Raw genomic sequence first — 27,413 nt, forward strand, 5'->3', positions numbered from 1 at the left:
TTTTTTTGGTCGGTCGTGGGGCCTGAACTCTGGGCCTGGGCACTTTGCCTCAGCTCTTCAGCTTAAGGCTAGCGCTCTACCACTTGAGCCACAGTGCCCGGTTTTTCTGCTTATGTGGTGCTAAGGAATCGAACCCAGGGCCTCATGCATGCAAGCCAAGCACTCTACCAATGAGCCACCTTCCCAGCCCCAACAAAATGTCGACATAGGATTGGAGTCTAAAAGAGTATTTAAGCTGAAAAATGTGAGAAGTCAAAATTACCTTTGAAATTTCCTGTCTTAGAATATGCAGTTATATAGTTCTATATAGAAATTTAGTTTTTAAATAGTAATATGTAATATATAATCTCATGATAGGGTGACTTTTAGAAGCTGTTTTATTGCTTCATTGTGTAGAACACGTTTTATAAATAAACTGAAACCCTTTCATAAGACCTTTTCTAGTTCAGTCATCTGGGACTTTTTTCCCCCTCAGTACTAGGAATTGCTCTTGGGGCTTGGAACTCTACTGCTTGAGCCATGTTCCCAGTCCCTTTTTTTTTTGAGATAAGTTTTTGCTTAATAACTTCCTGGCCTGGCCTTGAACTGTAATCTTCCTGTCTCTGTCTTCTGAGTAGCTGGGGTTGCAGAGGTGCATTATGATACCTGACCCCCTTACATTGGACTTTTGAAGATAGCAGTAGATTGTTCCTCTCTTTATGGGTCACTATATTTTTGTGGTCCTTTTTAACCATTGACACTTTCCAACAAAAATGATGACATTTAAAAATTTGTGGGCAGTCTGTGTTCTATGAGAATTTATCTGGTGCTTATAAAGATGCAGATTTCAGGAAGAACAATGAGCAGAATCCCTGCACTTTGAAGTTCTTTCTGAACATGGTAGTACAATGGATTCTTCAGGTTACATGCTTATTTGATGCAACACAACTGTACATTTCATGTACTAGCTGCTAAAATGTTCGATGACTTAGCTAGCACCTGTTTCTCAGGTCGAGCTTACAATATCTAGCTGCATGCATATCATGCTGATTGTGTATAAGAGTAAAAACAGTTATGATTCTTTGAAAATTTTGATCTTTGAAAATTGAGCTGCTTAGTCCTACTAGTAATTCAGCCTGGAATAAATGTGTCCTTAATTTTGTTTTTCTTTAGTTGGGTTGAATGAGCAAATGAAGGCTGTTCGAAAAAGGAGTGAGACCTCTGTGACGGATGAAATTGGAGAAGATTTACTCACCTGGGTGAGGGCCTTTCTCTTTTTTTCTGGATGAGAGACCTCTCTCTTTTTAGATAAGGAGCTTTTCTCTCTTTCTCCTTTTAACTATATGACAGACTATAAAATCAGTTTCGAGTTAAGTAACAAACCATTCCAAGTACAAGTTTACTCATTTGCAAAGTTTAGTGGGAGGCTTTTGGGTTCAAAGTAAGTATTCCCTTGATTAATTAGTGCTCAGGCTAGAGAGTAAATGGGTCTTGCTAAAAGTAGGTGGTCCACTTCTTCTGCCACAAAAGTAGAAAAGTGAAAATTTCTTAGTTTTAGTTAGAGAACAAGGTGAGTGTTGAGAGACTCTAGTAGCTCTTTGCCACATTTTGTCAGTGTATATTGGGCTATACAAGGCACTGGGAGCATAGTGACATCCAAAGAGATGTGACTCCTGTTGTCTGAGCCCTCCTCATTATTTATGGGCAGATCACCTGTGGGCGATACAGCGCGTGATCATTATAACAAGAAGGGAAGGAGGCAGGTTGTTGTTGAATGTATAGCAGAGAGACCTGGACTAGAACATACAAGAAATCTTGTAGAGGAAAGTGGTTGACTCTGAAGCAAGTGCTCTCTAGTTGAGGTGAAAATAATAGAACAGTATATGGTTTAGTTCTCAAACTATTAACATAAACAAAACAGGAGTGGATTTGATATGCCCACTGAAATACTTCTTGAGTGAATGCCACATGATGGTGGCAATTCTACATTACATATTTTTAAGAGGTTGCATTGTAGCAAATTAACGAAAGACAATCTTACTGCTTACATCGGTGGTCAGACCATCTCCTGGCGTCTACTCCTCTAATGGTAGTTCTTTTGACTACAAAAAAGAACTTGATTCAGAATGGAAACAAATCTTAACCAATTCCCACCTTGGTTTTACTGTAAACATTTGCAAGCATTTTCTTGCCTGATGCTTTACAGCTACATCCCCAGCCTGAGAGTCATATTTATTAAAGAATAAGAATGTATAAAATTTGACCTATTAAATATCATTTTATTTATTTATTTATTTTTTGGGTCTAATCGTGGGGCCTGAACTCTGGGCCTGGGTGCTGTCCTTCAGCTCTTCAGCTCAAGGTTAACAGTGCTCTACCACTTGAGCCACAGTGCCACTTCCGGTTTTTTTCTTTTTGCTTATGTGGTGCTGAGGAATCGAACCCAGGGTCTCAGGCATGCAAGACAAGCACTCTACCACTGAGCCCAGCCTTTAAATATCATTTTATGTGTGAGCAACTTGAAGTAACTAATTTACCTGCAAAAACTCTACAACAGAATGTTTTGTAAAATGTGTTATTTATATACTTTTGAGAATATGGCTTTAGCTGGGCTCTGATGCTGAGATCTAAGGATCGCAGTTTAAAGCTGACCTTGGCAGAAAAGTCCCCATGAGACTTTTATTTCCAATTAACTACTTAAAAATTGGAAGTGGCACTGTGGCTCAAGTGGTAGAGTGCTAGTCAAGAGCACAAACAAGCTCAGGGACAGCACGCAGGCCCTGAGTTCAAGCCCCACAACCGACCAAAAAACAACAAAAAAAGAATATGGTTTTAAATGAAAGAATATTTAGTAAACTACTTTGTAAATCATAAAGCATTTGTTTGTAAACACAGAAGTTGTATTTAAAAAATAATTTATTTGATAGCACATGTGAAACATTTGTTTGGCATCCAGAAACTTTAGAGTCATGGAATATTCAAACTTAAATTTACAAATTAAAATATATTAGTAATTTTTAACAAAGATGCTCATGAGCATATGAATCTCTCCTAAGCCAACTCTGCTTCTGTAGCAGTAAAGCGGCAGTGATTTTACTTTATTTCCTCTCTGCCCAGAAGCATGGTACATTTTACAATAAGAAAGGTAGCAACACAGAATTTCCTTCCTGGAACACTAAATGAATGACGTTTGTAAAGGTTTCAGAATCTACAAAAATGAAATTTTAATCTCAGTCTCCAGGCTTTTTGTATATTCTCCAAATATCCACTCTATAGGTGGTGTAGGCTGAAAGGTGGTAAGTTTTGGTAGGCTACAAGCAAGAAATCATTGGCATGTGTTCAGGAAAGATCTGGCGGTATCAGAGTCAGACCTTCTTAGTGAAGAGCCATGGATGGTCCCATAAATCCGCAGTCCTGTGTTTTCTGTCACTTGAGACTGCTTCCTGGAATGTCAAAGGGATTGTGGTTGTCTCTCATGTTATGTGGCCTTATGTAAGCTCAGGATCTCATTCTCTATTGTTTTCCTCACATTCTTGGCACAGTTCAGTGGACCAGGAGAGGAGAAGTTGAAACACGCTGCTGCTACCTTTTGCAGCAACCAGCCTTTTGCCCTGGAAATGATCAAGTCTCGTCAGAAAAAGGATTCTCGGTTCCAGACTTTTGTGCAAGTGAGTTGAGTGAGTCACATAAGCAATGATAAGAAGAAAGCATTAAAAGAAGTTAGCTATAGAATGAACTTAAGGAATTCTGACATCAACTGCTTTTTACAAGGATTATATTTCTGTTAGCATTTTTAAAAAGACGCACATCTGTCAAATTAGTGGAAGGCATAATAAAAATGACTTTAGAATGAGGGATAATAAAAACGTGATTAAGATTAAAGTATTTGACATAGAAATTTATAGGGGGTCTTGTATCAGAAGATGTGCCACCTGTACGGTTAAATGAACACTATAAAATCATGGGGGGCTGGGTAGGTGGCTCAGTGGTAGAGCACTTGCCTTGCATGCCTGAGGCCCTGAGTTCGACTCCTCAGCACCACATAAGCAAAAAGAAAAAAGCCAGAAGTGGCGCTGTGGCTCAAGTGGTAGAGCGCTAGCCTTGAGCTGAAGAGCTGAGGGACAGCACCCAGGCCCAGAGTTCAGGCCCCAGGACCAGACTCCCCACCCCCCACCCCCCACCCCCAAAAAATCACCAGTATAAACGTGTATTAGGCCAGAGAAGATTAAATAGCAGACATACTCCTTGAAGTAGCCTTGTATACTGGAACAGATAAGTCTGTAAACTTATCCAGCCTGCTACCTGTTTTTGTAAACAAAGTTTTATTGCTATATAACAGGATTATGACAATGTGGTCACATAATGCAAATTTTTCATACCATAGTTGTAATGATTTAGGGATATGACTACAATTTGGCCAGATCCAAGAAAGCAGATCTTAGAGTTGCTTATAGATGCTTTCAGTAGTTGCTTAAACAAACCACTGGATTCGTGATAGAAACTCCCTTTCCCCAATAAGTGATTAGAGGGGAAAGCAAAAGGAGGGTGTTGCAACAGATTGTCTTGGTGTTTTTTAAATAACCAAGAAATGTGATGCTATAGACACTTAAGTCAATGGCACATGGTAGGTCGTTATTGTCATAAGGAGAATTACAGACTTACTTTGCTTAACTCTAGGATGCTGAGAGTAACCCTCTGTGTCGCCGCCTTCAGCTGAAGGACATCATTCCCACCCAGATGCAGAGGCTTACAAAATACCCACTTCTTCTGGATAACATCGCCAAGTACACAGGTAGGGTGTTACCACAGAGGTAAAAAAGCTAACAACAAGACAAACAGAGCATGTCCTGTGAGCCTCAGTGTCCTGGCACCTGCAGTTGGATTTCTGAATAGAAAGACTTCCTAACAAGATTTAATCTCATTTTCTGCAACCTGTTTGACTTAATGTAGCCTATGAGAAACTCTTGCAGAGTTCTGCAAAGTGTGAGTCAGGCCAAATCAGAATTACCACCTATTTGTGTGGGAAAGCTCTATTAGAACACAGCTGTGCCCATCAGTTTGCACGTTCTCTCTGCTTGGGAGCTCCACTAGCAGAGTAGAGTTGTTGCAATAGGCCATTGGCTTCAAAGTATGAAATATTTATAATCTGGTCTTTTATAGGAAAAGTTTGTCCATCCTCGCTCTAGCATCTCTAATTCCATTGAAGAAGGTTTATACTGGGTGTAAGAAATGTTTTGTAGGGGCTGGGAAGGTGGCTCAGTGGTAGAGCACTTGCCTTGCATGCTCGAGGCCCTGGGTTCGATTCCTCAGCACCACATAAGAAAAAAGCCGGAAGTGGCGCTGTAGCTCAAGTGGTAGAGCGCTAGCCTTGAGCTGAAGAGCTGAGGGACAGCACCCAGGCCCAGAGTTCAGGCCCCACGACCAGACCCAAAAAAAAAAAAAAAAAAGAAATGTTTTGTATCTGCATATGATTTTTTTTGGGGGGTGTAGTATGAACTCAGGGCCTTGTATTTTATAGGCAGGCACTCCCCCACCTGAGTTGTATCCCCAGTCATTTTCTTTCGTTTGTTAAAGTTATTTTCACATAGGACCTTTGTGCCGAAGCTCGCCTTGCCCTTAGTCCTCCCATTTATTCTCCTCCCATTTGTGCTCCCCTTTGCAGGTAGTTGGGATGACAGGTGCATGCTGTCATACCTAGCAGTCTTTCCGCTTCCCCTCTGTCTCTTCCCTTCCAGAACTTCACACATGCTAGGCAAGCATCCTACCATGGAGCCACCTCTCTGGCTCCCTTTTACAGCTTGGGCTGGTCTCAAACTCACATTTCCCTGCCTCAGCCTCCCAAGTATTAGGGTTATAAGAGTATACTCCCACGTGCCTCTGTAGTCTCAAAGTAGTGTCATCAGAAATCTCACCTGTCTAAAAACTACATGAATTGAGATTCTGCTATAGGTTTTAATCTGGCATAAAAATACTAAAGGTCTTAGTATGTGCTTCTAACTTTTTAATAAAATGAAATCTCACATGTCTCTGTGTATACACATTTCTTTTTCTTTCTTAATCTCCTTTTACATTTTTTATTTCTTTATATTTAGAATGGCCAACAGAAAGGGAAAAAGTGAAGAAAGCTGCTGATCACTGTCGTCAGATCTTAAATTATGTAAATCAGGCTGTCAAGGAGGCAGAAAACAAGCAGGTAAAAAAGGGAGAGCAAGAAGGTATAGGGTGGTGCTAGAGAACATTAACTTACCATTACCCAGAATCTGAAATTGACTGATTTTGTAATGGATCCACATCAGTTTATGACAAAGTATTAGAGTGTTTTTTTGTTTTTTGGTTTTTTTTTTACTTTTTTTGTACATTGGTAGCTGCTTGCTTGCTAGTTCATTCAGCAGGCATCGGTACAACTTGCTCTCTTTCCTGGTCACAGGATACAAAGAGGTTGAAAATATGTGCACATGACAGCCGACTCTGAACCTGTTTTCCAGCAGAGTAGTCACACATGGCTGCCATCAAGGGCTGTAAAGGAGTTTCAGAGTGATGTGAGCATCTGGCTGGGACCTAGCCTTGTGTGGGGCTTGTAGGTAGTGGATCTCCAAGAAAGCCTTCTTGTGGAATTGACATTGGAACCACACTCTGAAGGATAAATAGAAATGAACAAAAACAGTGTAGAAGAGGATGAGAGCCCAGAGTAGAGGGAGAAATAGAGTCGTGTGTGTGAAAGCCCAGGCATTTTATGCAAAGCACTGTGGTCTGTTTAAGTAATGGAAAGATTGGATGCTATATGTGCACTTCATTCCATGTAAGTTTTATCTTTCCAAAATGAACTATTGGTAATGGTTTGCATGCTACAATATGTAAGGGAAACATATATTTAGGTCTAAAAAATCTATTTTATTTTATTTATTTTTGACTGTCCTGGGCCTTGAACCCTGGGCTTGGCCACTGTCCCTAAGCTCCTTTTGCTCAAGGCTAGTATTTTACTACTTGAGCTACAGTACCACTTGTGGCTTTTTCAGAGTCTCATGAGCTTTGCTGCCAGGGCTGGCTTTGAGCCATGATCTTCAGATCTCAGCCTCTTGAGCAGCTAGAATTATAGGCGTGAGCCAATGATGCCTGGCTAAAAATCTGTTTTAAATGTGTCAAATACTATAGACAGAGGAGTAAATACCGATCGATATGTACCCAAACAAACACAATTGAGCATGACAAGTTTGGGTTAGGTATGTATTCACTACAAGCATTCAGACTCTTCCATGTACTTACTAGGTTTTGATATTGAGGAAAAGTTAATGTACCCTTTGATCCAATGATTTTAACATTTATTCTACAAGTATAGCTTCATGGATGCACAAATGAATATGTTGAAGACCACTTTATTACAGTATCATTTGTTATTGGCAAAGATTGGAAGTAGTGTGTGTGTCTCTTAGTAAGGCAGAGTTCAATAAATTATATACTTCATTCCCAGAGTTGAATACTGTTGCTTTTGACAAAGTAAGGTATCATTCTATGGTAATGGGGAACTGTGTCTGAGAAACATTATGTTATCCACACACACTGAGGAACACGTGTGCTTACATTGTTACGATTGGAATGAGAGATATATACGGAAGTAACAAATGAATGCATATATGGATCTATTACTGCACTGCATCTTGTTTTAAAAGGATCTACTCAGACACATAATCCACATAGATATATGCATATAGTCTATTTGCATAGGATTTTTTCTCACAGGCAACCCAAGAAACGGACATTTGCGTTTGCTTCTTTAGAGAAAGCTGGGAGGTGGGAAGGACAGAAAATTTTCTTTTTATTGTGTGCCTTATATTACCTTCTGAGTTTTGAATTAAGGGCATGATTTTCATATTCAGAAAATAGACATAAGGTTGTTAGAGACCAATGAATTTGAAAAGAATAATAAAGAGTATCAGCTGAAGAGACAGGAGGGAAGGTGGGAGAGTGTAGAGTGCAAAAGCCAAGAGAAGAAGCGTTTAAAGAAAGACTTGATCATGTGCGGCGTTGCATTGAGCTCAGGAAAGTGCAGATTCAGGATTTCTATTTGACGGACTGGGAATGTGGCTCAGTGCCTCGCATGCATGAAGCCCTGGGCTCAATTCCTCAGCACCACATAAACAGAAAAGGCTGAAAGTGGTGCTGAGACTCAAGTGCTAGAGCTCAGGGACAGTGTCCAGGCCCTGAGTTCAAGCCCCAGGACTGGCAACCCCCCCCCCCCCCCCAAGATTTCTATTTGACTTATGAACAGAGAGATCATTGATGACCAAAGCAATGACCTTTGCTCCATTCTGTCTTAATTTCAGCGCCTAGAAGATTATCAGCGTCGCCTTGATACCTCCAATCTCAAGTTGTCAGAGTACCCAAATGTTGAAGAGCTCAGGGTAAGAGATAGTCTAATCATATTTTAAAAGTAAATCAAAATGTACTAAAGACCTGGCAGGGAATGAACATCGTAGTGGGAGTATCCATCATTTGATGGAGGGTTTTTTTTCATAGATCATCTACATTTATGATTTTATTCTGCCTTTTGAATGTCTGATCTGTGAAGATTACCTTTATCTTTCATTTGAGGAACATCTGTGAGAAAGAACTGTAGACAATAGGAATTGTCAGGAAGTTAAGGAACTAACTCTTAGTAAATTTAATTTTGACTGTTTCATAGTTTGACTCCTTATTCCAAGAACTTTCCACATCATTGGGTAAAGTTCAATAATGTAATTATTTTTCCATGAAGTTCCTAAAAAGCATTAAAGTTGAAACCATTACAAGGATGACAGTAAAGCATTTGTTAATTGCCACTTCTTATACCTGGGATTTTTATTAATTAACTTATTAATGTTTTAAGTCTTTTTATACCATTTCGGATGGTTATTTAGTAGTTGTTTTGGCAGATTTGATGTCTGCTTTAGAATAGGCTTCATTGTCATATGTAACAGTTTAACTTAAAGAGAAAGATTTTCCTATTAATAATAAAGGTGCTTGTCTTACTAATAAGTTATTGATAGAACAAGCATGAATAGTCCTTGGACTCTTCATGATGAATGCTGTTCCTTAAAACTGTCTTTGGAATGAAAACTTTAGGACTCAGAAGCCTCTTCCAGATAAGCACATGCAGCATTCATTTAAGAATGAGCTGAGGGCTGGGATGTAGCTCAGTGGCAAAGCGCTTGCCTAGCAAGTACAACGTCCTGGGTTCCATCCTCAGTAACCTCCTCTTCCCCACCCCCCCCCAAAAAAAAAAAATGAGCTGGAAATGTAGTGGCCAAGTGCTTTGTAACCTAGTGAAATTTGGGAGATTTTAGATTTTATGTAGGTTATTTTAACATCGACTTTTCCATTTTCAGGACTGATTACAGCAAATGAATGTAGAAGTATCTTTTATATTAAGACAGATTTTGAAAAGAAACTAAATTACATGGAATATCATTCCACTGATGAGATATGCTTGAAAATAATATGTATATAATTCTCTTTGGCAGAATTTGGATTTAACGAAAAGAAAGATGATTCATGAAGGGCCCTTGGTTTGGAAGGTGAATAGAGATAAAACTATTGGTAAGTCTGATATCAGTTTTGTGTAAAGTAGAGGAAGGAAGAGAACAGCAAAGTTTCCTCATGCCAGAGGGAAGAAGAAAGAATCATTCATAGTGCTTGTGGAACACTGATAGAAGATCAGCTTGTGTTATTTTATTAAGTGTGAAGTGTGTTCAATATTCACATAGGAATGAGGAGAAAACTTGGTCATGGTTCAGCTTCATTTCCTTCATTCTTGTATCTAATGAGTATCTGTAGTAGACTTTCTGCCACTACCTGTCAGAACTGTCAGTGGTGGGGCTGGGAAGATGGCTCAGTGGTAGAGTGCTTGCCTTGCATGCATAAGGCCCTGGGTTCAATTCCTCAGCACCACATAAGCAGAAAGAAAAAAGCCGGAAGTGGCGCTGTGGCTCAAGTGGTAGAGCGCTAGCCTTGAGCTGAGGAACTGAGGGACAGCATCCAGGCCCAGATTTCAGACTCTACAACCGACCAAAAAATTAATAAAATAACAACAACAACAAAAACTGTTAGTGGTGAGGGACTGCCCCTTTACTTGTCTTGGGTTACAGACTGATTCTTCTGTGACATTCAATAAAGAATGAAGACAATATACAAATGAATGTTTTTACGTTTGTTAGAGTGCCAGAAATAATTTCCTTTATCAAATCATTGCAAAGTTTATTACACATCTCAGTGCACCATTTCTGCATTTTTATTTCTAGATCTATATACATTGCTGCTGGAAGACATCCTTGTATTGCTACAGAAGCAGGATGATAGACTGGTGCTGAGGTGTCACAGCAAGATTCTGGCATCCACAGCTGACAGTAAACACACTTTCAGTCCTGTCATCAAGCTGAACACAGTGTTAGTTCGACAAGTGGCAACAGGCAAGTATGCCCACTGGAGGACACTGACTGCTGGACCCTAAAGTTGAATGAGCTATCTGGTGTTGGCTAAGCAGCACAACTAGTCTCCATAGAGTTTTGTTATTTTCATGTATTTAGGAAAAATTGAATGACATTTATTTACTGTTAAGAAAGTAAATTAAAAGTTTATATCCCAAGATTATGTAAGGTGCCTAGGTTCTTTAAGTGATTTTTGTGTATTTGAAATTGCTTTGGACTTTATTCCATGTTCCAGTCATTGATAGACAACCAGTGGAGATAGTGCATGGAGAGGTTCTCCAATGAGAGGTTTTTGCTTCTGGTGTATGTTGTTTGATTTGGTGGAAACAAAGCAAATCTGAAGAGGTGGTTGTAGTTGAGTTTTTTTTAAAGTGAGTTTATAATGACAAGTTATATTTAGTTGTACAATGAGATCCTTTCAGAACATGTTAATTTCATTCTGACATAGTAAATGTGTGACCTCTTTTCTTGAGTATTGACTAGACATTCCAAGTGACAACTTAGCCAAGCAGCAGTTCAAAATAAACATTCAGTTTAGTGATTCGGATTCTGATACTTAAGCGTGTTGTACATTTGGTTACGTTGAAATTTATGTAGTGTGACATACTCTAAGTTGCTTACTTAATTTGATGAACTTTTGCAAAGTGAATATGCAACCTTTATCCAAATTAAGACAACCTTAGAAATATCCCTCCTGGTCTCTGATTAAAGTGGTAGAGTAAGTTTTGCCTTATTCTTTTCTAGATAACAAAGCCTTATTCGTCATCTCCATGTCAGACAATGGAGCCCAAATTTATGAATTGGTGGCACAGACAGTTTCTGAAAAGACTGTGTATGTATCATATTTATCTGCCTTGTTGTAATTAATAATTATCCCCAGCATAATATTCCACAAACTTTGTTTTTATAATAGGACTCTAAAACCAAAATTATATCAAAATTAAGTTTTTCCTGTATAATCTTTTAGAAATATTTAAGTGCTTGTTCCCTGTTAGGTTGATTTTTAACATTTTTATTCTGTTTTATTAAAAGTAAATTTTCCCAGGGAAAGAAATTCTCAAAAGTATCCATGAAATTTCTAAATGGGTGGTGTATCCATAATGTTAGAATTTCCTTTGAAGTATATTTAGACCTTCTACCTAAAAGTAGGTTATCAAAATAAAGAAATTTAACAGTTCCTTCATTCATTCTCTGCTCTCTCCTCCCCTCCCCTCCTTTCCGAACATCAAGGTTGTTCAAGTTTGACCAAGGTATTTCTCTTTTGTTTTGGGGTTTGCTCTCACCTTCTGAAGCTGGCAGGACCTTATCTGCCGAATGGCTGCGTCAGTGAAGGAGCAGTCTACGAAGCCGATCCCCCTCCCGGAGTCACACCCGTGCGAGTGAGTGGTACCTGTGCTGCAGGGGGATTGAATTTGTGGTTTTGCTCGGAAAAGTAGTGGCTAGTTTTTATATTTGGGTGTAGTGATGTTCATAAAGCTCAAGGATTATTTCTTCTCTTCTCTAGAGGAGACAATGATGAGGAAGAACCACCCAGATTAGAAGTGGAGCGCCGTGACATCTCAGCCCCTGGCCAGCAGAGCCCAGGTGAGCTCCGAGCATGAGCTTTCCCGCTCAGCAGATCCTAAGTGAGCTCCTAGCATGAGCTTTCCCTCTCAGCAGAGCCCAGGTGAGCTCCTAGCATGAGCTTTCCCTCTCAGCAGAGCCCAGGTGAGCTCCTAGCATGAGCTTTCCCTCTCAGCAGATCCTAAGTGAGCTCCGAGCATGAGCTTTCCCGCTCAGCAGATCCTAAGTGAGCTCCTAGCATGAGCTTTCCCTCTCAGCAGAGCCTAGGTGAGCTCCGAGCATGAGCTTTCCCTCTCAGCAGATCCTAAGTGAGCTCCGAGCATGAGCTTTCCCGCTCAGCAGATCCTAAGTGAGCTCTGAGCAGGAGCTTTCCCTCTCAGCAGAGTCTAGGTGAGCTCCGAGCAGGAGCTTTCCCTCTCAGCAGATCCTAAGTGAGCTCCGAGCATGAGCTTTCCCTCTCAGCAGAGTCTAGGTGAGCTCTGAGCATGAGCTTTCCTGGAGGAATGTGGTCTGATTTGTGCAGGTTCTAGCATCAACGGCCAACTTTGCTTATGGACCTTCTGTGTTCTGGTGTAATTATCACTGCTCGAAATGCTGCTTGCTTTGTGGATAGTCTTTATAGCCTGTGTCATAGAGTTGTTTTCTACATATTTCCCAAAGTTTTATTAAGATGATATGCCTTACCTTTTCTTCTCTACTACATAGATAGAGATTTGGGTCTAGAACCTCCCTTAATCTCATCAAAACCTCAGTGTCATTCACTGAGTCCTGGTGAGAAGTCGGAGGCAGACGAAGTGTTTGTGACTGCAGCACAGCTGGCAAAGGAGCAGTGTGCAGAGGCCCTGAAGGAAAGTGGAGGGAGCCATGAGCTCACGCATGCAGATCCACACCTGCTGGTCTCAAATGAGCGGTGGGCTCTGGATGCACTCAGGAATTGTAAGTTTTATTCATATTGTATTGCACGTGCTTCCCAAGCTTGAGAGTTGTATAATGTATTGAGCAGCCATTTGGGAGAATCCAGAGAAGTGGAAACGATGATTTTTCCCTTTAAGAAACTTATGGTCTAGTTGGAAAGATTATAGAAACCCACCTCCTCTCATTCCCACCTTTGAAAGTCAATGTGCAAATGATAATAATGCAGGAATGTCAGAATCGATTTAGGTTAGTTGACCAGAGGAGTATGCAGTAGAGAGCATGAGAAATGTGACCATTATGTTGAGCAGGGGTAAGATTCAAACAGGTATGTGGAACAGATGCCATTCAGATGTGAACAGTGGTTTGGTATAGGCAGAAAACTTCCAACTGTTGAGAGAGCGGTGAGCAGTCTGGCCAGCCCGCGGTAGACACTACACTGCAAGTTAAAGGAGTGTGAGAGAAGCTGGGAAGAGGGAGATGGCAGGCTAGCTCTTCTGAACTCCCAGGACTGGCCTGGTGTAAGAGCTTTATCAAGCCACATGTATTCTAGCTTTCTTGTGAGAGTATATTTTCCACCATATCCCACACTATACACATATGTGCACATGTGCAAGCGTGTGCGCACACAGACACACACACACACACATGCATGCACCTACCTCTTAGCCGCCTCCCCTAACTGGCTGAAAATTACTGTTGAAAAGGGAAGATAGTATACCGCTCTGTTATAATGAGGTGGGTGAAATCAGAAAAGTTGCTCTGGCTACACTAGCTATGACTAATAAAAACAGATTGGTCCAGCTGAGAGCTACAGAAGGATTTGAGTGGAAAGAAGCTTTCAGAGATGCGCCACTACTGCCCCCTACCTCCCTTTACTGCACCTTATTATTATTTTTTTTTCCTTTTATTTGGCAGAGATAATGGGCTCCATTTTCAAATGTCAAAATTAAAGCTGAGCAGAGTGGCTCATGCCTGTAATCCTATTTGGGAGGCAGAGATTGGGAAGGTTGAGGTTCAGGGCTTCCCTGCCACCCCTCTCAGCCAGTAAAGGGTTGTTGTGCAGGGAAACCTGTCACTCCAGCTGTGTGGTAAGTGTAAATAGGGTAATCACCACCAGGGCTGGGCCTGGGCATAGATGGGAGTCCCTGTTCCAAACTAACTAAAGCTAAAAGGGTTTGGGGCCTGGACCAAGTGGTACAGCACTTTCCTAACAAGTGCAAAGCCCTTAGTTCAAATCCCAGCACTGCCAAAAAGGAACGAAAAGATTAAGATAATGAGTGGCAAGCCATTCAAGAGGAAGTGAAAAGCAGGAGTTTGGGATTTTACAGCTAGCATTTTGGGGAGAGAATTCAGGGTCAGTCCTTGTTGCGTGGCCTCTCTCTAGAAGTGAATGTAGGGCAGAAAGGCAAGGAGGTGGTCAGAATCTCAGACCTATAGGGGAACTGCTTACCTAAAGCCATGCAAAATAGTAATTAAGCCCATGGTAAAGTGAGGAGTTACTTAGAATCTAATTTATTTTGTGTTCTTTTGCATTGACGGTCTTCATGATTAATGGCTTGACTAACATTGTCCTAGAACCCAGTCACTAGGCGAGCGATCTCAGCGTAAACGCATCCTATCCAATGACATTGCTGCTGCTGCTTCTGCTGCTGCTTCTGCTGCTGCTTCTGCTGCTGCTGCTGCTTCTGCTTCTGCTTCTGCTTCTTCTTCTTCTTCTTCTTCCTCCTCCTCCTCCTCCTCCTCCTCCTCCTCCTCCTCCTCCTTCTTCTCCTTTCTTCTTTCTTCTTCTTTCTTCCTCCTCCTGTCATAATGCTTGAACTCCAGGCCTCCCTCAGCTCTTCAGCTCAAGACTAGCACTCTACCACTTGAGCCACAGCGCCGCTTCCTGACATTGCTTCTTATTTTCAGCAACCTGAAGGACCTGTACCACTAGTGAGGGAAAAACCTGGTATACAGCCTGTTACCTTTTCAAGTTATATAGACTACTACAAAAATCACTAGATTTTTAAAATTTTTTCTTGTCAGTCATGGGGCTTGAATTCTGGGGCCTGGGCTCTGTGCCTGAGCTCTTCAGCTCAAGGCTACTGCTCTATCACTTGAGCCCAGCACTACTTCTGGTTTCCTGGTAGTTAATTGGAGATTAGAGTCTTATGGACTTTCCTGCCCAGGCTGGGTTTAAACTGAGATCCTTAGATCTCAGCCTCCTAGTAGCTAGGATTATAGGCATGAGCCACAGGCGCCCAGTTAAAATCATTAGATTTAAATTTTATTACAAGACATTTTTATTGCCTTCCTCAGGGAGATTTTTTTCTAAATTACTACATATTCAATGTGCCTCAAAAAAAAATAGTTCTATGTTTATAGAGTCTGCTCCCAGAAAAAAATCAGAACTTATAGGATTTTGGTTTAGCTTACATAGCCTTCAGTATCCTAAGCCCCTATGGGGTATTGGTCCAGCTATATAGAAAATAACACAGGACTGGTGTGTGAACCTGAGGCTTGTGAACAGAGCCTCTCCCTGTACAAGGTATTTGATTTTTGTAGGTCTGGCTAGTGTTGTCTTCCCTAAAAAGTGGCACTTTTTTGTGCACAACAACATCAACAACGATTATGTGTGATAATACTTTGGTTCTTTGTTATTAAAATGTTTTAGTTTTAGAGATAATGGTAACTTGTTGCTGCTAATCCTGGTTGTGCAGGGCTCTGATTGTGAATGTCCTTTTCTTTTTGGCTCTCTCACATCCCAACTCTTCAGTGGGTTTGTTGAAGCAATTGCTGGTACAACAGTTTGTCTTGACCGAGAAGAGCCTTCAGGAGGACTGGCAGCACTTCCCAAGCCACAAGCCAGTGTCTCAGGGGGTGCAGGCAGATGGTGGAGTCCAGAACTCAGAACACATCAAGGCCATTAATCCTGGTGATGGACAGGTGTCCTTTACAACTGGAACTGGTGACTTTGCCACTTGTCGCAGTCCACGGACTTCAACTGAATCTTCTGCTCCCCCAGATTCAGTAGTGTTGGCATCCCAAGAGAGCCAGGCAAGTAACATTTTAGTAATGGACCACATGATTCTGACCCCAGCAGCACCGGCCACGGAGTCGGAAGGGGGTCCTGATGAGAGTGGAGAGCACTTTTTTGATGCCCGTGAAGCCCATGGTGAGGATAACCTACCAGAAGGCGATGGAGCAGAGACGAAGGAGGAGAAGGATGTTACCTTACGCATCTCAGGCATGTTTCTTTCACATTTAAACTTCAATTCTTACTGTTGTTGATGGTTTTGTATGCTGGAATGCATTATCTGTGTTCGTATGTGTGTGTAGCTCTATGTTTGGTTCTGTTTGTGTCCTCATGCCACTCATAGGTGCTGAGTCCACTGTGTCAGGTTGCATCCTAGGAGCTGGGAGATACAGCAGGGAATAAAATGCAGCGCAGTCTCCTGTCCACATGAAGCTTACGTGCCAGTAAGAGAAAGTGTAATAGCACATAAGAAAACAAACAAACAGAGGTCAGATTGAGAAAAGAAATAAATCTGACGATAGCTGGGCAGAGAGTGATGAGGGCAGACAGGGAGATCAAGAGAGGCTCTGCGGAGCAGAAACCTGAATGAAGTGACCAGAGCTTTGTTCAGGCAGAGTAGAGAACACTCAGTTTCCTGGCAAGAGCAGGCTGTGTGTGTGTGTGTGTGTGTGTGTGTGTGTGTGTGTGTGTGTGTGTGTGTGTGTGTGTGTGTGTGTGTGTGTGTGTGTGTGTGTGTGTGTGTGTGTGTGTGTGTGTGTGTGTGTGTGTGTGTGTCCATGTACGTACACGATACATATACCAGTACCAGGGCTTCACCTTAGAGCCTGTGCTCTTGCTTTGTTTCTTTGCTCTACTGCTTGAGTCTTACCTCCAGGCCTGATCTGTGTGCTAGTTAGTTGGTGGGAGCCTAATAGACTTTTCTGCCAGCCTGGCTTTGACTAACAATCCTCAGCTCTTAACCTACCAATTCACTGGGATTACAGGCATGAGCTGCCGGTGCCTGACAAGAGCAGGCTCTTGTAGTTAGCGAATGGAGGGTGGAGGGGAAAATGTTAAGAGACCAGGTAAAGGGTGTTGGGCTCAGAAGGTGGTGGTGAGACCCTGTAGGATCCTATAGGAAGGGACTTCATAGTTTCCATTTTTAAGCTTTCAAAATGCTACTAGTATGGAATCATTCAGAAGCTGTCATGAAAGTTTGCTTAGTTGTAAGAAAATTCTGGCTTTTTGCTTCCTTAGTAGCTTTCCGAGCTGTCCTCAGAGCCCACACTTCATGATTTCCCGATGCAGTGGTAACCTCACCCTGGCTGTCTCTACCAACAGGAAACTGTTTAATCCTCGATGGCTATGAAGCAGTGCAGGAGAGCTCCACAGATGAGGAGGTCATGTCGTCCTTCGCCCTGCAGCCCGGACTGGGCCTGCCCTCTGCGGACTCCCCCCACTTGCAGCACCCCTCTCCCCAGAGCGCTCATTCTGATGGGGCAGCTTCACCATTCACCCCGGAATTCCTGGGCCGTCGGCGCTGGGGGACTCTGGAGGGCTCCTGTTTTGAGATCCAGAGTCCCTGTTGTACAGATTCACAGAGTCAGATCCTGGAATATATTCATAAGATAGAGGCTGACCTTGAACACCTAAAGGTACCTCAACCTCCATAGCTCTTGACTTAAGAAAACTACTTAGCAGAGTGCAAATGTGGAGTGACTGAAATGCCGATGTCAACAGACGTGGCCACGCTCTAGATCTGTATCTTCTCTCTGACCGTTATTTATGGATAGGGCTTCGGTATAAAGCTGAGAGCAACACTGTTTATCTTGCAGCAGATCATGGGCGTGGGAAGAACTGTAGTTTTCTGGCTGTGTTTGTGTGTGCTTCTGAGTCTAAGAGCTGAAAGGGCTGGGGCAGTGGGCCGAGCTGGGTTGGCCGCATGAGCTGCACCGAGAGGGTGGTGCTATGACCCCGCTGCACCTTGGCCCAGGAGGAGGGGGCGGTGTCCCAGGCGCTCCCCTGGCTCCAGTGATGCAGAAACCTGGCTGTGAGCAGAATGTGTTGTGACTTGGTAGCTGAAGGTATCTCTGGTTCAAAGCTGAAGTGGCGGCCAGCTTCCAAGGAAAGGCCGCTTGCAGCTGGCGCTCCGCATGCTGCTGGAGCCCACGTGTTCTTCTCAGGACGCCACTTCACTGGGAGGCTTTACGCACGTACTGAAAGATGCTGTTAGCTAAAGATTAGCCTCCCTTAGTATGTTTTTTTTTTTTTTTTTTTTTTTTTTTTTTTTTTTTTTTAATTTAAAGAGGAAGGATTTACTTAGGCTCACAGTTTCAGAGGTTTCAGTCCATTGTGGCAAAGATGGTGTGGCAGAGCAGAACACTGACACCATAATGTCCAGAAAGCAGACAGAATGCCTGTGCTAACTGGACTTTTGCCTTTTCCCCCTTTTACTTCCTCAGGGACCACAGCATATCCTCGGCAAATCTTCCCACAGGGACATCTCTGGCATACTTTGTGTGCTTTCCTCCTTCTTCTTGGCTCCTCTCAATTTAATCAAGTTGACAATCAAATTAACCATCACAAATTGGTTTATATGACCTGCTTAGGACTCTAGGCTGATGTGGCTTTAGATACTCCTTCAGGACTTTCATGTAAAATACTTTATTCTGTGTCCAGTTTCTTTAGGTCTTTTTTTTTTTTTTTTTTTTATATATATATATTTTTTTTATTGTAAAGATTCTATACAGAGGGTTACAGTTACATGAGTGGGGTAATGAGTACACTTCCTCTTGAACATTGTTACCCCCTCCATTGTTTTCTCCCTACCATCCCCTCCCTCCCTCCCTTCCCCAAGGTTCTTTTTTTTTTTTTTTTTTTTTGATTGTGATTAAGTGATTACTTAATTTCCGGAAATTCACAGTATTGTGGAATAATGATGCTCATTTAAAGTCACACGTTCATTCTAACTTTCCTGGAGCAAATTGTCTATCACAGTCTGTAATATATAACGGTGTTCATATGTTATATACCATACACGTGATCAGCAGCATGGGGATATTTAGTAGTGGTTCAACCAGATGAGTGGGAGTTCTTTGTTTCTTAAGTCCTGTTAGTTTTGTCATATCACCTAACATTTTGGATTTATCATCCACTTATCAGGGAGACCATGTACTGTTTGTCTCTTCGTTCTTGGCTTACCTCGCTCAACATGATTCCTTCTAGCTCCATCCATTTCCCTGCAAATGCCATTATTTTGTCATTTCTAATGGCTGCATAATATTCCATTGTGTATAGATACCACAATTTTTGGATCCATTCATCTGTGGTGGGGCATCTAGGTTGTTTCCATATCCTAGCTATTGTGAACAGTGCTGCAATAAACATGGAGGTGCACGTGTCCTTGCCTTAGTATGTTTTGAGCTGAAAACATACTAAGGGAGACTAATGAGGTTGTGTCATCTTGTGGCTGAGGGCCACCGGCCTCTTCAGGGTGACTTCCGGGGTGGGAAAAGTGTGAAGCTAGTCATTCAGAGAAAGAAAAGATTGACTTTTTCTTTCCTACTAACAGCTTTTAATGATTTGTGTTAAAGTTGAACTTTGAGAGCACGAATCTATAATATAAAAATTTTTCTTTTCTATTTTCGATAGTTTTTCTTTATTCTGTTGCCATCCACATGAAGAAACAAAAACACAAACCTGTGGGTTTTCTTTTACAGAAGGTGGAGGAAAGCTACTGCATTCTTTGCCAAAGGCTGGCTGGCTCAGCCCTCACAGAAAAGCACTCAGGTGTGTGAAGCTCTCGTGGCCTAGACTTACCCTGGATAAGTAATTTAGCATTCTATCATGGGACAACCCAAGGAGAGTCCCTTTCTTGTCCATCTTATTTGTAACCATTATATATCTAGGAGAAGCTTCTGTCTGCTAACTCTGCCTTTCAGAGAACTGCACTTGTCAGTTCCCTGCCAGCCCCTCCCCTCTCTTTACTCTTTAAAAGCAGAAGGTAGAGGGGAGTGGTAGGAAGCCTGGAGAACCACTTCCTGGTGAGGGGGCTTGGGCCCAGCTGTGCTGGAGGCTTCTGCTCATGGGGAGCCCCTGGCCTCCGGATGCGGGCCAGTCTGTGCTCCAGGCAGTGGTGCTCCGTGGCTGGTGTTCTGCCAGATGGGGCAGTTCAGACCCAGAAATATGACGAGCCCCAGATTGCATAGGGGTTCTTGGTCACATTCCTTTGTTCTTAATGTGGTTTCCACCACTCTTTGTTCTTCTCAGATCAAAGTTAAGAGTGCGCTGGAGGTGACTGCACGTTGTTGGATTCCGAGCATCGGCCTTGTATGAACCATGTCCCGGCTCCAGTGTGAATGCAGAGTGGGACAGGATCTGCCGTGAAGCACTGGGCCCGAAAGCCGCAGTGCCCACCGGGGGCGCGTCCTCAGCCTGGAAGCCGCACTGGTCTGTCAGTGAGGGAACGCCCATTCCCTCCTGTTCCTCTCCTCACCACTGCAAATCCATTCGATTCAGAACAGAAACCAAATGTACAGAGCTTTGGGTGTAGGATATGAAATTGTACTTAGGCGTAAGAAAAAGAGAAAATCAGATGTATTTATTTGACTTCATTCCGTATTTGAAAGCACATTTTAATTTTGACTCTGCCTTGTTTTGTTTTAATTGAATAGTGAGTTTTAGACATTGTACTTAATACACCCAAGAACCCATTGTTCCTGAAGTGAAGAGGTCAGGACGGGGTGGGGCAGGGGTGAGAGGCAACAGCAGGAGTGAGGAGGGCGGGCGGGAGGAGGCCTGGCCTTTGCTGGGTGGCAGGCTGCCCCTGTGAGGTCACCCGGCACGGTGAGGCTCAGGGCTCCGTGTGCAGAGGACGCACGCTGTGTGCGGCCCGTCTGAGGTAAGCACCCCTGATTAACGGGAATCCTCCACATACTAAATGGCAGGCACTTGAAAATGGGTGTGTTTTCTTCTGTCATTGTCTTTTCTATTGAGGGTTGGGATTTGAGGGGGGGGGAGAAGAAAGCAAATTTTTATTTTCTTGACTATAAATTTGTTATTCTTGGTATTGTTTCATTTTTATGGTTACACGTTAGACTGGCACTTGTGTAAAATCACCCTGCAGATTGAGCAGGAAGTCAGAAGGAACGGGTGGCAGTGCTTCAGGTGGTGGGTTGCTGAAGGGGCGGGGAGGGGCTTGTCCAAATGGAATCACTGCTGAGTTGAACCAGGGCTGTCATTGGCCACGGGTACTGCTGATCATAGGCCAGTACATATCAGTACCTGGAGGTTTGACTGTAATTGTTTGCACTGACGGTGCCAAAGGGCTCTTGGAGTCACAAGGAGAGCTGAGGGCATTGGAGGAGGTGGTGGAGGAGGGGGAGAGCTGCTCCCTTTCACTGCTGGGGTGCAGCCCCAGGGTGGAGCCACAGCCTGGCCGGCAGCCAGGGGTCATCGCTGCTGCTGGCGGATGCAGAGTCGCCGCAGCCCCTTGCGAGTGGGCGTGCCAGCACGGTGCGCTGAGAGCTCCCGCGGCCCTGTCGGCTTGCTGTGGTTTTCTTTGTGCATTGGGTAACTATGTTTGGGGAGTATTTTGCCAACTAAAACAAAACCATGTATTAAATATCTAAGTTCTGTTAATGCGCAGAAAGTTCATGCATTGGCCATCCTTAGTAGTGTCCTTTGACCTCGGGATCAAGAGTCAGGATGTCACTTTCTTCTTCCCTGCACCCTGCCTCCTCAGGAAGCTTTTGCTCACCGCCCATGGTTGGGGCTGCCGGCTGCTTTTCTAGACGCCCCCAGGACGTGAGTGCGTCCACCTGTCCAGACTCCTGCCTCTGCCCTCTTGGAGCCCACCTAGGGTCCGCTGGGATCTGTGTACCTCATCTAGAAAATGGAGCTACATTTTGAGTCACAGGCCAAGTATAATTGAACTCAAAATGAAGATTTAAAATTTAGAAGCACAAGCTAATATATAAATGAAGCTTGGGATGTGGAACTTTCTGTATCTCTTAGGAGAAGCAAGTAGAAACCAAATGGTTGCAAAGCTGCTGGAAATAACTGTCACTCCCACTACAATAAGCGTTATACCTGTAGCCACTTCACAGTAAACAGCAGGGCGGGCATTCATCAGACAGCAAGTGTGGGGCACACGCATCTCAGCGTTAGACACTACGCTCACCCAGCATTCCCAGAGTGCGGGCTGGCCAGGCCTGGGCTTCTTCCCTCCCGTGCAGCACTACCTTGTCCCTCGTGACGATTCGCCTTTGTCCTCTACATTTTCACCCTCTTTAGAACTATATAATAGTGCTAACTGGAAGCATACCTGCACCCATAGTTCTAGCAAATAAATTAATATCTAGATTTTTCAAACAAAGCTAAAGTGAATTCTGGAACAGTCCCTCTGTACCTTCCATCTTCTTGTCCCTCCTATCCAGCTACTCCTCCCCGCCCAGCCTCCCTCCTCTCAACGCCCTCCATTTCATTGCAGCCTTCATAATCATAGGCGATTGACTTTTATGTTCTATCTTCCTGGCAGGATGATAGACGAGGCATTCATTCCTCTTGCCTTTGAGCAGGGCTGGTTAGCTTGAGAGTGGTGTTCTCCTTGCTCCGTGGCTGGGGTTCTGTATGAGCGCACCAGGGAAGCCCAAGGCGGCCTGCCCAGAGCCGCAGAGCTGCTTGTTCACGGTGCAGGCCGCCCCGGCCCCCCTGCCCTTCCCTGCCCCCCTGCCCTTCCCTGCCCCCCTGCCCTTCCCTGCCTCCCTGCCCTCGCTATGGGTCAGTGGTTTTTTTGCTTTTAGTGGCAGATTACAGTTGGATGTCTCCTTCCTCCTCAGAGGACAGAGTTAACCAACCAGCACGCCCTCAGAGCGCTGTAATTCAAAGTCATGATGATCGCCCTATCCATGTATTTTGTATACTTTAAATCAGCTGATGCGTACTACTGGGGTTTCATTGGCTCTTACCACCTGAATTGTAATTATTTATTGTATTGCATGGGAGGTTTGTTTCATGAGCTTTATTCTTTCTTGGCTTTATTCTCCCCAAAAGAAGCTGTAACAACTGCTAGAAAGGATGAGTTTCCTTTTTAAAAGTTTTTTGGTTGTTGTTGTTTATTTGCTATTTGGGGAGGAAAAAGGAAAGAGTTACTGGGATAGTAGAGATAAGCCCTTTTTGTTTGATTTTTAGAAGTTGAAGGAAAGAATTACGCTTCCCGTGAGTTCCCCATGTGTCTCCTCACTTCCTGTGAGCTCCCTGCATGTATCCTCACTTCCTATGAGTTCCCCACATGTCTCCTCACTTCCTGTGCGCTCCCTGCATGTGTCCTCACTTCCTGTGAGCTCCCCACGTGTCTCCTCACTTCCTGTGAGCTCCCCGCATGTCTCTTCACTTCCTGTGCGCTCCTCACGTGTCCCCTCCTTACTCCCGTGAGCTCCCCGCGTGTCCCCTCCTCACTTTCTTTGAGCTCCCCACGTGTCCCCTCCTCGCTTCCCGTGAGCTCCCCGCGTGTCTCCTCGCTTCCCGTGAGCTCTTTGTGTCTCCTCGCTTCCTGTGAGCTCCCCGCATGTCCCCTCTTCACTTCCTGTGAGTTCCCTTCGTGTCTCCTCACTTCCTGTGAGTTCCCCGCATGTCTCCTCACTTCCTCTGAGTTTCCTGCGTGTCTCCTCACTTCCTCTGAGTTTCCCGTGTGTCTCCTTGTCCTCCGAGTTCCTCGTGTGTCTCTCCCCTTTGAAGAGGCTGCTGCGGTGCGGTAGCTGGCTTGGTGCACCCTGCTCGAAGGGCAGCCTCTCCCACTCACGAGTCAGAGCCAGGTAGCTGCTTCCTTCCCCATCATGGAGGGTGACCCTGTGGCCTGAGGCCTTCCAGTACCAATATCAAGTTAGCAGGAACTCACGGCTTCCCGTGGGCTGCCCCCCCCCCCCCACCGGTTTTGTTTTGTCAGTTGTGTTCTTTTCCTGACACTTCCATCCCTTCTCAGAGTGCTCTGTAAAACTGTTCTGTACGAGAGTTTGTTTTGTCTTGTTCCTTATACCTTCCTCATTTGAACTGAGGGTCTTGATAATAAATGGGTAAGGAAATAAAAAACAAAATACCTCCTAGAAACTCTCCCCTCCATTTCCAACTGCTAAGCAGACAAGCTACACAAATGGGCAGTGCACATGGCTGGCTGTGTTTAACAAACCTCTTCCTTCCAGAACATTCTGTTTTCCTTATTCACCATGCAATCATGTACTCTTTAACAGAAATTGCTTTTAAAGAAATCTGGAACTATCTTTTAAAAAAACTTTATTAATATCATGTATTTTTACTGATCACATTTTGAAATGCCTAAAAGACTTTATTGTTCTAATTATCCAGATGTACCTTTGTAAAATAGCTCTTTTATGAATTTAGCTGATAAGGCTGTATGTTTCTGGAACAAAATATTGGTCATCTAAAAACTTTCTGTTTTCTGGGGTCTGGGAAAATAGAAAATAAGAGTTCAAATATTAAATAAGCTTAAAAGAACCAAGTATGTGACTTTTATTTCTTCGTATTCGTATTGATTCTTCTTACTTCACACGTTGTTGTGGAGAAGTTGAGTTGTCGAAGAGCCGTGCTGATCTCCCCGCTCAGTTGGCCTCACTGCCGAGGCTGGCCTGCCAACCTCTAATTTGGAACCTCCACCAGACTGGCAGCAGCCACAGCTTCCCTGCAGGGGGAAGCGTTTTTTGCAGTTTTAAAACAGCTTTAGTAAAATATAATACATATATGTCTCTTGCCTGTCATCCTAGCTACTCAGGAGGCTGAGCTCTGAGGACCAAGGTTTGAAGTCCTTCTGGAAAGACAAATATGTGAGACTCTGAATACCCAAATAACAGCAAAAAGCTGGAGATGTGGCATCAGTAGTAGAGCCCCAGCCTTAAGCAAAAAAAAGCTCAAGAAGAGTCTAGACCTGGAGCTCAAGCCCCAGGACCAGCACAAAATGAAGGTATGGAAACAGCAGGTCTAGAGCCAGTGGAGCCGAGGCACGCACATGAGGTGTCCAGGCTGGTTAAGGACAGGAGCCGAGTGTACAGAGCTGAAAACACGGTGGAGCTCATCGGTGGAAGAAAGAGCAAACAATATATACCCACGCAGTGGAACATTATGCTGTGAAAAAGGAATGCGATACGATACGTGCAACATGATAAAGCTTGAAAACTGCATGCTGAGGGGAGAGTGCCATCACAAAAGGGTGCGTGTGACATGATTCGTGTGTGTGAATTCTCTAGAACACATAAATCCATAGAAAGTAAAGTACTGGTTACTTAGAGAGTTTGCGGAGAAGGGAGCATGTTCATGGGAATGAGGTTAGGAGCGAACAAACCTGAGAATATACTAAAAGAGGTTAGAAATGTACTTCTTTAAATTTATGGCATGTGGATGATAACGTATTTAATTTGGCACCAGGTGCAATAGGCTGCTGGAGTAGTCCAAGTATGGGGGAGAGTAAGGCAGGAGGATCACTGGAGTTCACAGGTTTGAGGCCAGCCTGGCAACATAGAGAGACCTCGCCTTTAGCAATAGATGTTGCTGGAGATGTTGCTCAGACACAGAGCATTTTCCCTGCGTCATGGGAGCCTGGGTGCATTCCTCAGTAGAGTTAGGGGACAAAGTGGAAGACAAGGAGTACCTGTCCCCACGCCCGCTGGCTCCCCACCTCTGTCTATGCTGTGCTTAGTGGGGGGGCTGGAAGACAGCAGTCCTGGGGTGCACCCACACCGTAAGCCTTCCTAGTGTTTCCAGGCCTCTGTGTGGCTAAAGAACCAGGTCTCCACATGTCAGCCAATCTGGACTTCACTTGGATGTCACTTGGTGACGTCAGGCTGACAGTTCACTTCCCCGATGCCACAGTGTGTGCACAGAAGCATGGCCGTGCAGCCCTCTGCAGGGGTGTGTTGTGACTTGGCAGCCTGCGAGGTAAGCAGGCCGCAGAGCAACGCCATACTGAGAAACAGCAGTGGCAAGAAACAGCAGTCTCGCCAAGTCTTGTCAGGTCCCCACAGCATAAGACCTGAGTGACAGCTTCATTGTGACATTGTGTTTGCATTGCTCTGGAGTCCCAGAAATAGTGGAGCAGCACAGGGCTGCCCCGTTAAGTGGAATGAGCTATGGAAGCCTAGGGCTTGCTTTTGTGCTTTCAGAATCTCATTGAGGATCTACTGACACATTCATTAATTTATTGCTGGCACCGAGTTTCGAACTCAAGGCCTGGGCACTCGCTGTCCCGTAGCATTTTCTTCATACGAGGCTAGTACTCTGCCACTTGAGCTCCAGCTCTGCTTCTGGCTTTTTTGGTGGTTCAGTGGAGATAAGAATCTCAAGGACTTTACTGCCTGGGCTGGCTTTGAACTTGGATCCTAAGACCTCAGTCTCCAGAGTAGCTAGGATTATAGGCATGAGCCACCAGCACCTGCTTTCTGATGCATTTATACTATTCCAATTTGCCAGTGACTTTGTTTTCCATTTCAAGAGATGTGTGTGTCCTCTTGTGAGCAGCAGCTTGGGTTTGGGGGCACACCAGCATGGGAACTTCATGTTTCCTTTCAGTCCCTTCACCCCAAGATCTAGTGATGATTAAGAGACTTGAAAACAGCTGTATTTAGCATGAGATAGCTGATCTGGACCTTCCTCCTAGCCACTGGTCTTCAGTGACTGAAAGAGCTCTACAGAGATGAAGTTTGTCCAGTATGAAGGTAGATAGCAAGGAGCCATTCTGAATTTCTCAGTTCTTTACCTCAGACATCTGATTTTTATTTGGGCTCAGGTTAGACATGTGCTTTGAAATGATGTGACACCACGGCGCGCACAGGAGACCTTTTACTCAAGTTCCAGCAACCTTTGGAAGCCATTAGTTAACAGTACGCATCTAATGCGATCCTGAGGTTCGCCAGAGATGTCTCTTGATTGCTTCATAAAACACTGTAATGAAGCCAATAGAGGCAACCTTCAATAGCCTCGAACCAAGGGGGTGCCCCACCTGCTTCCCACCCTGAAGTCCTTCCCTGCTGGGCAGCTGCACCCACACATCGCCAGAGCTCCTTCCTCTCCCTGCCCGCTTGCTGTTTGTTTTTGTTTGTATCTGGTCTGTGTGTGGATGTCAGTAGTGTGCAGTATTTCTCCTAATCAATGTTTTAGCCTTGTTGGTATTTATTCAGCTCCACTGACTAGATTGTATTAAACTGAGTTGCATGGATGGGAGAATAAATCTGCATTTCTCTGTTCTCGGGAGACATCATCATATTTCCTATTATGTGCAGTTATTGCTTTGTGAGGATATTAACGAGCTCTTTCTCAGCTGGAAATACTGTTGCTTTCTCTCCCCCCCCCCCAAGCAGTTTCAAATTAACATGGGGGCCAAGTTGGATTTCTGGACTCTAGCTTTGAATCTTTTTCTCCATTTGCCGTCATTGGCCATGGGCTGGGCCCAAGCATCCGTTTCCTCGGGCCTACCACCGACAACGTGATTGTCGTTT

At 43.9% G+C, this 27,413-nt stretch overlaps 1 protein-coding gene across 2 annotated transcripts in view; it reads left to right on the forward strand.

The window, feature by feature from the left end:
• LOC138824433 (rho guanine nucleotide exchange factor 12) overlaps positions 1-20,556 on the forward strand; it is a 116,337-nt gene extending 95,781 nt beyond the window's left edge. For both annotated transcript variants that reach the window (XM_070018280.1, XM_070018281.1), the window contains 15 exons: positions 1,153-1,238; positions 3,522-3,647; positions 4,657-4,771; positions 6,072-6,172; positions 8,301-8,378; positions 9,477-9,552; positions 10,254-10,421; positions 11,184-11,271; positions 11,732-11,818; positions 11,944-12,023; positions 12,708-12,938; positions 15,673-16,143; positions 17,254-17,567; positions 19,632-19,701; positions 20,182-20,556. In XM_070018280.1, the coding sequence (XP_069874381.1) occupies positions 1,153-1,238; positions 3,522-3,647; positions 4,657-4,771; positions 6,072-6,172; positions 8,301-8,378; positions 9,477-9,552; positions 10,254-10,421; positions 11,184-11,271; positions 11,732-11,818; positions 11,944-12,023; positions 12,708-12,938; positions 15,673-16,143; positions 17,254-17,567; positions 19,632-19,701; positions 20,182-20,192 (2,102 nt within the window). In that variant the 3' untranslated portion in view covers positions 20,193-20,556. The remainder of the gene's footprint in view (positions 1-1,152; positions 1,239-3,521; positions 3,648-4,656; positions 4,772-6,071; positions 6,173-8,300; positions 8,379-9,476; positions 9,553-10,253; positions 10,422-11,183; positions 11,272-11,731; positions 11,819-11,943; positions 12,024-12,707; positions 12,939-15,672; positions 16,144-17,253; positions 17,568-19,631; positions 19,702-20,181) is intronic.
• Positions 20,557-27,413: the final 6,857 nt, after the last annotated feature.

Source organism: Dipodomys merriami, unplaced genomic scaffold (assembly GCF_024711535.1).
Source record: "Dipodomys merriami isolate MVZ:Mamm:240054 unplaced genomic scaffold, mDipMer1.0.p SCAF_129, whole genome shotgun sequence".
Taxonomy (NCBI): domain Eukaryota; kingdom Metazoa; phylum Chordata; class Mammalia; order Rodentia; family Heteromyidae; genus Dipodomys; species Dipodomys merriami.